The sequence below is a fragment of the Kryptolebias marmoratus genome, linkage group LG7, assembly GCF_001649575.2.
Source record: "Kryptolebias marmoratus isolate JLee-2015 linkage group LG7, ASM164957v2, whole genome shotgun sequence".
Classification (NCBI taxonomy): domain Eukaryota; kingdom Metazoa; phylum Chordata; class Actinopteri; order Cyprinodontiformes; family Rivulidae; genus Kryptolebias; species Kryptolebias marmoratus.
The window spans coordinates 20,247,585-20,262,816 of NC_051436.1; the positions used below are offsets into that span (position 1 = coordinate 20,247,585).

A 15,232-nucleotide genomic window follows, 5' to 3' on the forward strand; every position below is an offset into this window, starting at 1 on the left:
AACTCACATAGAGTTTGTATTCACACATATATTAAAACATGTTTCATCTTTGCTCTGTTCCTGTTTTTTTTTTTTTTTTTTGCTTTTTGTTTGTTTGTTTTGTATGTGTTTATCGCCTCATCTCAATAAAATCGTTGCAATACAGAATTATGTTTTCACCACTTTGCTGGGAAGCGGACTGACTGAATGTCGAAAGACAGCTGGAGCTGAAGTTCACACTGCTGCCTGAGACAGGTTGTCAGCTGTAAACTCAGGCTTCAGTACAGTTTAGGAAAGAACAGGGCTGGTCAGGGGAGGTCTGTGGAGGGAGGGGGTGGGATGAATGCACGAAAAAGTAAATGAGGTGGAACACTGGTGCCATGAATAATATATTCCAAACATGGATCCTGTTATTGCAGTGGCTGCTCATTATTTCATCATTCCAACAAATCATAAAAACTCTCATGTCTACCAGAAAATTTAGCAGTGTAAACAACTATCTTCCTTTGAAATAACTACATTTTTAAACTGAGAAGTGACTGGTTACTGTGGCACATTAATTGTTTTAACTGTTGTAAAATCAAAGTTTGTTGCACCATTCAAGATTTGATCTGCTGATTGTTGTTGACGTCTTTACCTTAATTTAAACACTCCATGCAACTCTGCTTTTCTGTAAAATGATTGATTATTTTAAAAGCAGACTAAGATGTGTAATTATTCCAAGATGTTAATGTTATTAAAACAACTTGCTGCATGACTTAACATCTATCACCTGATCACTTGATTTGATTTGATGCCCATTCACCAGTTGAAATTCACAACTGAGGAACACATGAGTACATTTAATATATATACGTTTGCGCTAGTGTTGAATTTTTTTAAGTGATATTTTAGTTTATTGTATAAAAGAGATGGAAAAATACACAAAAATCATGGCTCAGTTCATCTTTAAAAAAAAATCTTGTTTGCTTTTGTTCTTCTTCATATTTATTTTAACCAGATAATAAGTCTCCCTAACAAACAAACCACCTTTGTTAGAAGGAGGGTTTTAAGTTAGCAGATCATGTATAGCAAAGTAGAATTTTTAAACTTGTTTCAAAAAAATAACAAGTTACACTGTACTGTCTTCTTCGTCCATTTTGAACTGTTAACTGGGTTTTATGGGCCATAGCACACAAATCATGACCCATTTGGCTCAACATATGTCCACTTCTCCCTGGTACTCTTGTGCTCTTCACTACTGCTATGGATCATGAATGCAAATCATTTCCACTTGCTGATTAGAAACAAACAGACATTTATTCAGTCTCCTGTGTCTTATCTGAACTATTCATTTTTGCTTTGCTTCGGTGTAGAGTGCCTTCGTATCTTTCTCTACTTAGCTTTGTTGTGGCAGTTAACAAAAAGCAATTAAAAAAACATGTCAACTCTCTTTTCTAGATGACAGTATTGATCACATAATCTCCATCTGGTTGCATTCACTGGACCCTGACAAATATATTGCAACAGTAGAAATACATGTACCATTACACCACCAGTGTATACGGAATGCACAATTGTTAATCCCTTTTTTAACATGTGTTCAAAAACTATCCAACGCTTCCTAACATCTAGGTTTCAAGTGCAATATAAAACTTATAAATTGGCAAATGATTTCATAATAGTCAGTAGTATTTATTTGCTATGGCTCCAGTCAATATGCCTATAAACACAAATGCTTTTTGGACAAGTATATTTGTCAACAAAAATGCTGTAATTTTAGTAACAATAATGGAGACATACATGTTTACTGCCCATAACAACTCACTGAGGCTCTAAAACTGACACCAATGTTTTGTGGACAAAAAGAGACAGTGTTGGTTGTTTCTACCAGACTGGCAGACAGCTGGCAGTGCATTGTCAGTTCTGCTGTCTGGCTTTACTTCCATAGTCCATTACTATAATAGATTAGCCTAATTAACTTTGAAAGTTGTGCCTGTTATTGATGATTGTCCATCTACAGGCAGGTAACAGTGAAATCCCATTACATTTTGCTGTTGTAGTTTACTGTCTTCTGATCTGAAAAGTTGGAGTGAGGTTTTACTGGAAGTAACTCTAGTTATGTTAAAACCCTGATCCTACTGGGATTTGGAAAAGGTTTGATCAGTTGGTCTAACAGCATTAAAACATGGTTTTATACTATTATTTTTTTCTTTTCTCTTTTTTTTTGTATTAAAGGGTAATGTTTTAAATTTTTGATCATTGGTTTGATATCTTTTAAGTGCCATACTGAGTATTTACTTTAGAAAAGAGAGTTATTCATATTCCACACTTTGAATTGAGAAAGCACCCCAGATGGGAAGAGAAACATCTTTAACTACACAATAAAAGTCCAGTTGTTTTGTTTATTTTTTTAATTGTTTTTGGATTTGCCATGAGATTCGACACTAGCATATTTATTATTGTGTTGTAATTATTAATTTATTTTAAAATACATGAAAATATATTAATTTGTCTTTTTGAATGCAAATAGCTTGCATTTTTTTTATTGCTGTTTTATTAAATATTGCTTTTTAAATTTTTCTGTTTGTTTCTAAGTCATTATTCAACCCCTTGCAATTTACACAACTAATGCTAAATGATTCAGAAACATAATGTTCATGAAAATGAAGATTGATGTACAGCTTTTAGTTTTTCTATTACTTGGAATGACAATCATAAATCCATGGGTAATTGAGCCTGAGTGTTTTTTGTTTTGTTTTTTTCTGAGCAAGATGGAGGAGTGTTAATGATTACACACACACCCTCTTGGGCACTTCGCTCCACACTCTGATAGTTTTGTCTCCAAATGATATGGTAATGTAATCACTAACACAGAGAAAGTGCTGAGTCACTCTTCTGTGGCTCCTACTTTTTTCATGAGTGATGGAGCCATTTTCCTCAACAGGCTCAAGAGTTTTGACAAGTACACTTATCAACTTTTCTAATCTGACAAAAATATCTGGTTATCTTCCTCTTTTTTCCGTATTTATCGGATTAGGGTGGCAGTTGGCAGTGAGTTTTTGTCAAACCTTTGTGTTTTATAATTGCCCTTACTGCTGTAAGAAATGTTTTAATGTTCAAATGAGTTTTTTTCACTCTGGATGATGGCCCCATGACATACGACAACCCACTCAACCTATTAGAACGTGGCTGGATTGCAGCAAATTTGCAAAACCCCCTTCAGTTTCAAGGCAATCATGACACTGCTTTGCTCTTAGTACTCTCCAAATGTGTTTTTACTGCTAATTTTTGTCTCCCAGAGACACACTCTTGCTCCTTATCTGCATTGCTTACGGGCCTGACTGTCTCGGGACATGTAAGGATGCAGTTATATGTAAGATGATCACCTCATGCTAGCACAACACTACCAGTGCAAGTATCATGTCTGTACTAGTTTGTTTCCATGGCTTTGTCACAATCTGCAAATTTTCATAAATATATAATATATGTGGGAAGTTTCTGGGCCTCTACCATCAGTTTCAACTTTACATTGGAAAGTAACACTTTGGAGGAATGGAGGAAACACTGTTCAGCAGTATGAGTCAATGCAGTTGAAGAACTTTTCTGTGAAGAACCTCCATCACATCCACCCTTCTTCCTTCCTTATTCAGCAGGCCTGACCATGATGAGAACGAGGCATGAATAAGGCGAGTTCTGCTTCAAGTTTACTCCAGCCAAGGCAGGCACAGGCCCCACAATCATGAATATACTGACACCACACTTCCTCATGGTCAAAAGTCCTCAGTATTCTAACACTAATAATAAACCACCACAGCCTCACTACAGAAGTTTTGTCCATGCCTAAAACCATTGTGGACTGTCACATGTAATGAAAAGCCCACTGCATTGTTAATCCGTGTCTAAACACCTTGCCAAGACCCTGGCTGATCTTTTACTATATAGCAGTGTCATCATCCAGTGTGAATGAAGCCTTATTATCTTTCCTCATTGACTTTTTCTCTTAATGGGTTCTCTCTATTATCTTTTTTTTTCTTTCTTCAGGAAAGGATCAGATTTAGAAAATAATAAATACTTTCTAACCTCATTACTGTTTTTGTTTCTCATTTCCAGGATGTTCAGATAGTGAGTACAGACGAGAACCAAGTTTTTCTCGCCCTCCAGGAGTGGTACCAGTCCGACACGTATAATCTGTACCAATCAGACCCTCAAGGTGTCTACTACTCATTGATACTGGAAAATGTGCGCAGCACCAAGCAGCCAGAAGAGAATGTCCTTATTGATATCCTGGAGGTGAGATGATAGAAAGCCTCTGTATCACTTGAAATAGTTTTCTTTTAAATGAGCAGTCACAAAATACACAAAATTTAGTTGGTGTAAGCTGTGCAAACAGTTGAACCTGAGTTCCAGCAGGGTTTATATTTGTGTCGGATGGAGATTGTTCACATCCAGACAGTTCTCAGAGACCGTAGCAACCAGCCAGCATGAAAACACCTCTACCAGCATTTTTAAAAGCACCACTTAGTCACACTTAAGAGGATAATGTCTACACTCCATTTTAATAATCTCATTATCAATAAATCCCATTAAAAAACAGAAACCAGCTTTGAGCTACTTGGTTTCTTTATGACTTCCCTATTTTGTGAGTAGAATTCTTACCAAAACTCAGTGATATTTAGTCAAATCAATAGAGTATTTTTTAAAAAGCACAGTTATTTCCTAAAGCTGTTGTTGTTAATGCTGCAGAGGAACAAGACGATGCCCCTCGGCTGGCTACCTGATGTGATAGGCCATGCCCTCTGATGCTAAGCGAAAGGGAGGGGTCAGTGAAGAGCACCGGAGCTGAGCCTTTTGTCATCCAGTGTCTTCAGTAGAAAGAAAGAGACACAAAGAAACGATAACACGATAAATGAAAATTACTGACCTCCTTTTAATTTATCGTGCGATTAATTGATTTATCGTTTATCGCAACAGGCCTAGTGGAGGTTACTCTTATCTACCACTATGCCAAATTTTAGCTCAGTATCTATAAAACTGGCAGTGTTATAGCCATTATTGTGTTTGTTGATTGAGTTGCAGTGTACATTTTGAATCACATCAACTCAAAAATGTAATTAATAATAGATGTACATTTAATAATTACTTTCTAGAATTTTTCTTAAAAATTGTCCACTGGTTCATGCAATAGTTTGCTAAAACCTTCACACATACACACACAGACACAGGCACAAACATTATCAATCGATGGCCTTTCAGCAGAGGGCAACAAAGTCTTTAAAACAGTTCCTGCAGCCTAAACTTTATACAGTTAAATTTCACATGTACACTTTTTGTTAAACATAGCATTCAGTCACAGTATTCCCTGTTGAGCAAATGCTGCATATACAAACTTTAAATAAGAGCTTAAGGTTCTTTTTGCAAAGTTGGTAATTGTAAATCCATCTTGTTTCCCAGGTACGTGGAGTCAAAGGAGTTTTCTTGGCCAATCAGAAGATCGATGGTAAAGTGACAACTCTTATCACTTATAACAAAGGACGTGACTGGGAACCCTTGGCCCCTCCTACCACTGACATGAATGGAAAACCAGTCAGCTGCAAAGTGGTAAGCGGTCCACATATTCTTATTTATTTGCTGGAATAAGTGTTTTGAAAGACTGTGTGACCTCAGTAAAACTGAAATCTGAACTTTAATCTTCAGACTAGACATTTATGAAAAACAATTTTGGCTATCAAACCATACTTGTAAGCTACTTTGAATTTGTGTTGTGGTATTGTCTTGGATGACTGTGACTGTATTCAGACTGCACAAACATTTCAGTTAAACAAATGATGAATAGACAGTTTTTGCATTGTATTGTGACACAAAACACTGGAAAAAAAGTTAAAGTTAGCAACACAGCAACAGTTGTACAGCTGTCAGCAATTTGCCCCTAACAGGGTCTTGTCAAATTAGTTCTAGGTGAGGTCCTAGGCAAAGTGTGATTCAGTAACCCTTACAATGATTTTAATACTAAGGGGACAAGCTTGTTAGGCTTGATGCTCTTACTATCATCCATGGGATCTGACTGGGCATAGCCTGAATGAGCTACATGAGACCACCCTCCTGTGGACCCACCTCTTGTAGGAGGATTGTGCATTATGGCTTAGGTGACAGTAGGAGGCAGTTCAGTCCCTGTAACCTTAAGTTATTTAAAACTTAAGTTTTCATTGTGTTCTCTGTGTGCAGAAAGTGTAGTTTTCATTTAAAATGGTTTTTTATATATTTCAAAAATTGGAACATGTGCAACTAAAAATGTCATTTTGGGGGATAAAACATCAAAAAGTCACCCTTTACCCTCAACTCAGTTTTAATCCAACTTCATTTTGGCTCTGTAGTGTAGTGCTCTGTAAGACTACAAGTTCCGCTTTTGTATCTACACTTTATACTGTTGATGGAATCCTCCAGATACGACCATCAGTCAAAAAACGAAGATCTTCCGACCAGTCTGTTCAGACCGTGAACGTAAAGTGAGAGGAGGAAGGATGAGTGCTGTGCTTTGAGGAATGTGCATGAAATGCCTGTCTAGTTCTGCCATCCATCTTGTCAAAGTTACTGCTGTGAGGTTACACAGCAAAGAGCAATGAGTCACCCGAAGTCTGAGATTCATACATCACACCACACCGGAAGATAGAGGAAAACGAGTCTGGTCTTTTAGTTGAACCATCGTTCCCAAAAGCTGACAGATATGACAGGAGATGCAGATATCAGAGTAAGACTTGTTTACCACCTTCGATAGGCACACCCACACACACATTGTTGATCTCTGACAGTGACCTTCCCATCCCAATAAGCTCATCCATACCTCAACAGAATTGCTGTATGAAAAATCTGCTCTCCTGGATTTAAGCTACTACATCCATCAGACAAAAGGATGACTTCATTTCTAACACTGACAGAATGCGTATTGCTTCAGTGATGCCACAAGTTACAGTGTCTACTATCTGGCTTACCAGATAGATGGCAGTGTATCACTGTAGGACTGTATGCATAATTTTCCACCTGTTGGAGAATGGCTGAAAGCAATGACGCCTAGAGGTTTATCTTCATGTCTTAAAGAGATAACTCAGTGTTTGAAGTATTTCAAAGCACTATCTAACCCACAGAAAATAAAGGAACTTTAGGTGTTCCTTTTAAAATGAGACTGAAGTGTCAATTAAGGGCACTAAACCCTTGTGCTAAGCTATGTTTGCAGCAGGATTATCTGCTGTCTGTGTCGTAAAACTCATTAAACATGGCTACATAAGAGTCTGAATTGTGACCACCATTCTTTTGTTAAATCTGTTTTTATGCTGTGTCTCTCCTGCAGCCGGACTGCCACCTCCACCTCCATCTGCGGTGGGCAGATAACCCCTATGTGTCTGGTACTGTCCACACCAAAGAATCAGCTCCAGGTCTCATCATGGGTGCTGGTGGGTATTATTAATATTTTTACCTGTCTCTGCTTCTTTCCCTTAATATTCATGAAGTATTGCACATTTTTGACACTTATTAACAGAAACAGTCTATGTTTCCATTTAAAATCTGACTTTATAAGAGAGTTCTCTGCCTAAACAGCAAAAACGATTCATTTCTAATTAGATCATGAAGAAACTTGTCAGGACCTTCATTACTTATAACAGAGGGATGATATATTCAGACACAAACTTAACCCCCCTGAAGCCCTCATAACTGAACAGAGGAAGAGAAGCCCATGTAACTTTGGGTCCATTTGACCCAAAGGCCACAGGAGGGTTAAGAAACTTGAGACCATGTTTGTATCCAGCAGGTAATGAATTGCAACAACACTGAATATTGTACTGAACAGTTAAGTTTGTGCTGGTTTAAGTTCCTGCTTCATTCTTTTTTCTAATGTCCTGTAATGTCACTTTTACTCTAACATGTCAGGCACATCTAAATATAAATAATACTGATATCAACACAACAGCATTCGTCATTACTCACAGTTCACTATAGTTTACCATGGCCATATATTCCTACACAGCACTATGTAAACCCTGTATCTGACTGGGCTACAACTGTTGGAGGCAAATTGCAAACAGTATTTGCAAAGTAGTTTCCAAAAAGTCTTAAAACATTTGCAATTGTTCTTTATTTCCTTGCTTGCGTCACAATGCCTTGCTATTGTGTTGCTGAAATTTGAAACAAGACTTAAAAATGTGATCATTGTTTTCTGCTCAAAATAGTCACAGAGTTGTAAGGAGTATAATGAAGCCTTAACAGATTAATTTCCATGAGTCAGAAAGTGAAAGAAACGTGAGACAACTTTGTGAGGGTTTGTCCACCAATAAAACCAAATTGACATGGATTGGAGAGAGAAAATAGAATAATTTTGTGGTCAATTTGAGACATGATTGCAGGTTATTTGCAGGTATGTTGTGCATCTTGGAGCAGCAACACAAAGAGTTAATTCCCCCTCTGAGCCTCTGTTTTGACTTCGGCCCCTCCAAGAGCAGCTGATCAGCTGACCTGAGTCTTGATATGATGAAGACATGAATTACTGAATACTGTTTCAAAGTGCAGTCGTATAAGAGTTGGCTTTACCTTTACCAGCTGCCTGAGAGGATAAAAAACTGGATTTGACCACTGCTCCAATCTGGCAATGTAATTTAAAATAAAATAATAAAATCCCAAATTAGAAACTGTTGTCTTTACATGCAGCGCCAGGGGGCCCAAATCAACTGGGGAGGTTCACAGGAGCTACTGGGACCAAATACCATCACCTTTGTTTTCCTGCCATTAAAATTCAAGATGTTTAGGGCCATCCAGGTTTTGATGTCTTCAAGAAAATAAGCCTTTTGAATTATATGGTCAGTCAGCAAGTGCACCCACAAAGTAACACTCAGCGGCTATTCAGTAGTAAATATGCCTCTTCTTTTTTAACATTATTTTCCTTTAGAAATAAGTTGCTGGGCTAAAATTCAGCTAAAACAGACATAAAATAATCTCAGTTTCAGCATTTGATGTTGTCTTTGTATTGTACACCTTACCACTTTCGGTTTATAATGATTGCAGTAGTTGACAATATGTTCCTTGTACTCATACAACTCATGTCTGCAGCAGTGCCCATAAAAAGTATATTGGATGTTTTATGTTTTTATTGCTGTCATAAATCAATCGTGGTGAGCATAAATTGGCCTTCTTACAAAAAAAACCTTCATTGTTGAATTGAAATCAAATTTCTACAGAGGAATACCAAATTAATAAAAATATCTAATGTAAAATAAGTGACTGCATAAATATTCACCCCCTTTAAAGTGACTGTACTTATTCAACTCAGAGAAAAGATTATTGAAATTACAAGTCAGGGGGTGGATACAAAAGGATTGCCATGGCTCTAAACATCCCCAGGAGTTCTGTTAAGTCCATCAAGAAATGGAAGGAATATGGGACATGTGTAAACCTACCAAGAGCAGGTCGACATCACAAACTGAATGACCGTGAACAAACGAGAACAGAGAGACCACCGAGACACCTGGGAGCTCTCTGAAGGAGCTCCAAGCTTAAGTAGGTGAGATGGGAGACAATAGCTGTTGCCCAAGTTCTTCTCCAGTCTGAGCTTTATGAGAGAGCTGAAGAAACTCAGAATAAATCTCAACGAGAGTTTGCCAAGTGAGTTAGATATCATTATTTAACTCATGTAAATATGGCTTAGGGTAAGGGTTGACCCTAACCCAATTATTAAAAACAAAAGCAATAAAAAGTGTCTTAGTGAGAAATCCATGTCTTCATCTGTGATTGGGTATTCTCATCCCCCTGCTCTTTTACCTGTTTTTTCTGAGTTTGTTACTCTTGTTTGTTTCATGAGCAGAACTCTGCATTCTTAATCGGTCCCTCAGGTAACCTGGGCTCCAAGCTGGTGGAGTATAAGGAAGAAATGTACATCACTTCAGACTGTGGGAAGACATGGAGACAGGTACATCATGTTCTATTATTTGATTCTTCTTCTATACATTTTCAAACTGTTCTCCCTGTGAATCCTCCTCCCTGACTGTTCTGAAGAGAATCCTGGAAAGATTTAAAACCAGTCATGTTTTAAATCCATCTAGTTTTCTTTTAACTGAAACACATTAAAATGAATTAAAGTGTATTAGTATTTTTTTACATTTTACAAATGTCTCTTTAAGGTTTTTGAAGAGGAGCATCACATTCTGTATCTGGACCACGGTGGAGTCATTGTTGCTATCAAGGACACCTCTATTCCTCTCAAGATACTTAAGTAAGTTCTAGTATAATTCATCAAAGAGAAACGATTCGCGTACAGCTACAGGACATTTTTGATCATGGGGCTGCTTTTGCCAGGTCACAACAAGTCAATTCAGGGCAGTATGCAGAAGAGAGAACAGGTATGGAGGGGTTTACAATGAAGCAAAATCCACAAATCAGGGCTTTCTTACTTTAGTCTGGCTTGACAAAAGCCTAACACTAACACAAAAATTACAGGTATTATGAGAGTGGTTCTGACAATACTTTGTAAACTCAAACTTTCTGCTTTAGTCTTTGTGCATGTTCACATAAAAAAGAAAATTACATCCATCATTTGACACCTTTTCCACTCAAAATACACCAATCCAACAAATAAAGTCACATGTAAAAAACTAACAAAAAAATCCTGTTTTCCGCTAGACTTCATTAAAGAAAAGAAAGAAAGACAGCTGATTACATTAATGGAAAGTGAAGAATATAAGGATTGCAATGGGAAAACACTGCGTAATGCTTAACACTTTAGTCAAACTTAAACTGTATTTCTTCAGTCTGAGGTTTAAAAAGCTATCTGTAACAGGTTAGATGAACATAACCTGTCTTCAGAAGGTAGTGGTTTGGTGGTAAATAATGTCCTAGTTTGCTGTGAAATGTGGAGCACAAAGATTAAGTAATAGGTCTGTGTTATTCATTTAAATGCTGTCCTCCCGACACTTTGAGCTCTAAAGAGAAAACTCCCATAAATGCATGCACAAAAGAACTAAGCACACATTTGATGATCACTGTGTCCACACGGCTCAGGAACTAATTTCATATTCGGATGTAAACACAGAGATGTAAAACTGCTCCAGCACTGAATTTGAACAAGCTCAAAGCCTTTCTCAATCTGCTCCCACAAATCCTAATCTGTGGGTCTTCATGTACTGAGCAGGATTACTTTTACAGAACGGAAAAGTCTTACTACAGGCTGATAAAAAAAAAAAATAAAAATCAGCTTTTCCTTTTCTTTTCTGTTCCTTGAGTTTAAAATTGTAGGAAAGAAAAACTTTTAGAATGGTTACACACTCAGTGCCATTTCCCATCTTTAACAACTAAAATATAATTTACCATAATGTACTATTTAGAGCGTGTTTAAATATAACAGTTTAGTTTTCAGCCATCTTTGCTTTATTGCTCTAAGTTGACCTAAGTACTCAATTTGCTGACAACTGAAACAAAATTATCCTGTTTGATTTTACTTCAGAACCAGATGAATTTCTAAGACAACCATTCATGTTTTGTTGTAGTGTTTGAACAGTCATCCAGAGCATTAACTCATCTGCCCTGAGACTTTTTAAAAAAACACACAAATGGGCAAAAAGAAATTCTGTTTTGGAGAGGTTTGAATAATGCATCTACTTTCTGTATACTGTGTAAGCAGAATCATGTTGTTCCGTGATACAGTTCAGCGCTGCAACCTTCAAACTTGATAAAAAGCAAGACTTTTCCTCCTCACAGCTCATCAACATTTTCAGGCTTAACAAGATGTTGTCCCATCATCCTTGCAAGAAAGAAAGATGAAGTGAGAAACGATGGAAAAGGATGTAGTCAGAAATAATATGTATCGTGATCTAAATAGAACAACCTTGTAGATGGAAATGAGCTCTTTCAAATAACCGGAGATGTTCTAGTTTGGATGAGAATAATTGATCAAAGAGAAAAACAAGATGTGAAACCATAAAGGTTTATATAAAAGAAATACTGCTTTATAGTAACATAAGGTTGTTTTTAACTGCCAATATAAAAACTGTGTAATTTGAATTTTTTGGCATTTAACGTTATTTCTTAAACAGCCCCGAAATTATGTTTCTTTCTGACCAATTCTGTAATAGTTAACTTTTAAGTTTTACCAGACCAAAAGGAAAACAGGCCTAGTATTCCTTGAAGAAATGTATACTGCCTTGCACCCCAGTGTGATGAACAAAAATGTTGTTAGATCTATTAGTGGTCTGAATACATGGTGGGGATGACTCTCAGCTACTACCACACCAAAGTTTAGCTCAATATTAGGAAATTGACTGAACTATAGCTATTTTTGTGTTTGCTAGGCTTGATTAGCTGTGGTGGCCGTCTTAAATCAGGTTGACTCCAATAGATTAATTTGTTGTAGATGTACATTCAATGATTACTTTCTGTGAGTTTCATTGAAACCTGTTCAGTGGTTCATGATAATTTAATAACAGACAGACAAAAGTTCTAGAATTTTGCACACTGATTTATTACATCTCTGTTTTAAGATGAAACTATCCAGCTATGGTTGTAGTTTCAGTAAAGTGGATAATTTGTCACTGCTGAAACTCCAGCTTGTATTCGACCTGTGTAACTTCTGTTGCTGTACAATCAAAACTTCATTGTGTTGAATGACTGGCATTGTTGGGTTATCTGCATCTACCTTATGCTTCTAGACCTCCAAGGATCCCCCCCTCCCCTCAAAATCCAAATGTCTGTATAACAAAAAATATATATTTATAATAAAGTTTTAAAATCTATAAACACAATAAAGCTTTTATAGGAAATAGTTGGATTAATAAACAGTTACTTTATTAATAAAAGTGAATGACTTGGGGTGCGTTCTCTTTTAAGTCAATTATGTCAAAGTTTACCTTTCAAACCTGAAACTTTTTCTATTACGCCTAAAGTTTAAACGCTCCAAATCTTCAACCCTTTTTCATGTCTACTTAAACACTTAAGATGACCATGTCACAGTTACTAGGAACAAAAAACCAAAGTAAATAATAATTACAAAAATAGCTAAGTTCTTATTCAGTCAAAACTAAATTTACAGGAACTTCCAAACCTTTATGCTTTTGAACGGCTGATGGAAATACTGAAACTACTCGGGTGATGCTTACTGTACATAGGTTTAGCAGGATTTTCCATCTCATTTGTTTGAGTTAATTCACTTAAAATGATTTAAAGAGTGACTGTCAAAGTCTTTTTCCAGCCCAACCATAAATAGTTTCCTCTAGGCTCTAATGTAGTATGACAGGAATGCACCATACAGCCATAAGTCACAATATCTTTTTAAAACCAGACAAAAAGCACCTTGAGCAAACATGCAATTCTTCGTTGTTTTTTGATTTGTTTTTCCTATCGCTCTACATCTTCTCTAATTCACAACTAAAATATACAAAAATGCATTAATGGAAGCATGGTTGAACTAAAAGTTGATGAGAGTTGCCAACTAGAAGTAACTATCAGTTACAATTTAGTGTGTCTCAGAACATGTCATGAGTTGTCTGTTAATGTTTTTCTCATGTATTTTGTGAATCTTATATCAAATCAAGTTACAGTGAATCTCATGGTTTAACACTGTTAGTAGTTTTTTTCACACTAGAGAAAATAAATAAATCAAACACCCTGCCTGTAGATAAAGTAAACTCACTGCCAGTCTCACCAATTAAACTGAGTTCAAACGATAAAAAACATGGCTGTGTGTCAGATGGTTAACTGTTAACTGTTGCAAAAACGTAGTGAGCTTGAGCAATTGTCACATCAGCAACAAGATACAGTATGTAATATCTCAGTATGCTTATAATAAAGCAGTGGTGCAATTTGCTGTTCATCTAAATGGCCATTACTCAGTGTCAAGACCAAAATCCTGCAAGTCAGTCTTAGTGCTGCATTACATTCTTTTCTTCATCTCTTTTCAACATCTTTGTGTGTTCACTTATGAGGAAGTTATTGAAAATAAAAGAGTTTGAGAAATTGAAACCTGCTTTCCAATACCTGCACACCTGAACGGTAGCTCTAATAATTTCAGGCTGTTACAAAGCCCTCAGATCCAGCATCCAGCTGGTTTTGTTGTCAGAAAAAAAAGGCCTCCGACATCGTTAGATTAAAAAATTCTTTGAGGCATAATGAGGCTCGGCAACTGAATCTTTAGCAGCTTTGTTGATCCATTCTGTTTTCTGCTCACTGTGCATGTTCGCTGCTGATTAGCTTATTGTAGTCCCTGTAAGAACATCATTAAAACACACAGCCTGTAGCGTGGGATAGACACTGCTTGATTCCTCATTGATCCCTCTCCGTCACACAGTCACACTTACTCAGCGCGGCTTCTACTGTTGACTGCTGGAGCTGTTGGCACAGCGACTAAAGCAGAGCAGATGGCTCTTCTTGTTTTTTTGTTTTTTTTTTCAGACAACTCATTAGAGTAAAGAAACTAAAACCAAACACTGGGTACGTGTACATGCACAGCATTATTCTGATATTAAAACTTTAAGAGCTTATTCTGAAGAAATAACTTAGGATGGAATTATGTTGTTCATAAAATGTAATGGAGTTTTACAATCTCGAGCACATTAAATAGACATGTATACACTTTATTCACTCTGATTTATTCAATGTTTCATCTTGTAGCAGACCCTGCTTCTCTGGGGATCCCTAAACTCCTTCAGTCAATACAACTTGGCTGTTGGGGTGTTTTTTGTGGCAGTGGGGTGGGAGGACAGCGTGATCTCACAGCAGTGTATATAATGCTATAAGGCATTTTAAGTGTGAATGTTTACACCCTCAAGATGTATTATAACTAGAGACAGGACCTGAAGCTGAAAGTTAAGACCACCATATAAATGAATAGGATATTTTCCTAACAAAAAAATAAAAAATATACTTCAGATCATTTTTTTTAACTCTTGATTCAGTGTTGATTCACCGAGTTCTTACTTTGCTGCTGTATGTTCAAATGTGTATTTTTGAAATGTGTTTAGCTTCAATTAGTTATTTGAGGCTTTAAGAAAAGTGTCATGTTACACTGTGACTGCCTGTTAGCAATTTGGGAGGGTGTGTAGGCAAGATCTTGAGGGATCATCCCTGTATTGAGGGAATAGCCCCACATATCAAGGGTGCAGCCTCTGGTCCCAAAAATACAACATGGAAGAACACACAAAAATTGACATTTTGGCTTCAACAATAGGAGGAACCTGAGACACGTTGTCCATCTTTATTGATGTCAGTGGTTTACACCCTCAAAAGAAGAGGTCAAATGGTTAAG

General features: G+C 36.8%; 1 protein-coding gene across 3 annotated transcripts in view; it reads left to right on the plus strand.

Moving 5' to 3' along the window:
• Window positions 1-15,232, plus strand: part of sorcs2 (sortilin-related VPS10 domain containing receptor 2) — a 421,817-nt gene that overhangs the window by 386,133 nt on the left and 20,452 nt on the right. For all 3 annotated transcript variants that reach the window (XM_025007208.2, XM_017422061.3, XM_025007210.2), the window contains exons 9-13: window positions 4,072-4,251; window positions 5,413-5,559; window positions 7,304-7,406; window positions 9,834-9,910; window positions 10,122-10,213. In XM_025007208.2, the coding sequence (XP_024862976.1) occupies window positions 4,072-4,251; window positions 5,413-5,559; window positions 7,304-7,406; window positions 9,834-9,910; window positions 10,122-10,213 (599 nt within the window). The remainder of the gene's footprint in view (window positions 1-4,071; window positions 4,252-5,412; window positions 5,560-7,303; window positions 7,407-9,833; window positions 9,911-10,121; window positions 10,214-15,232) is intronic.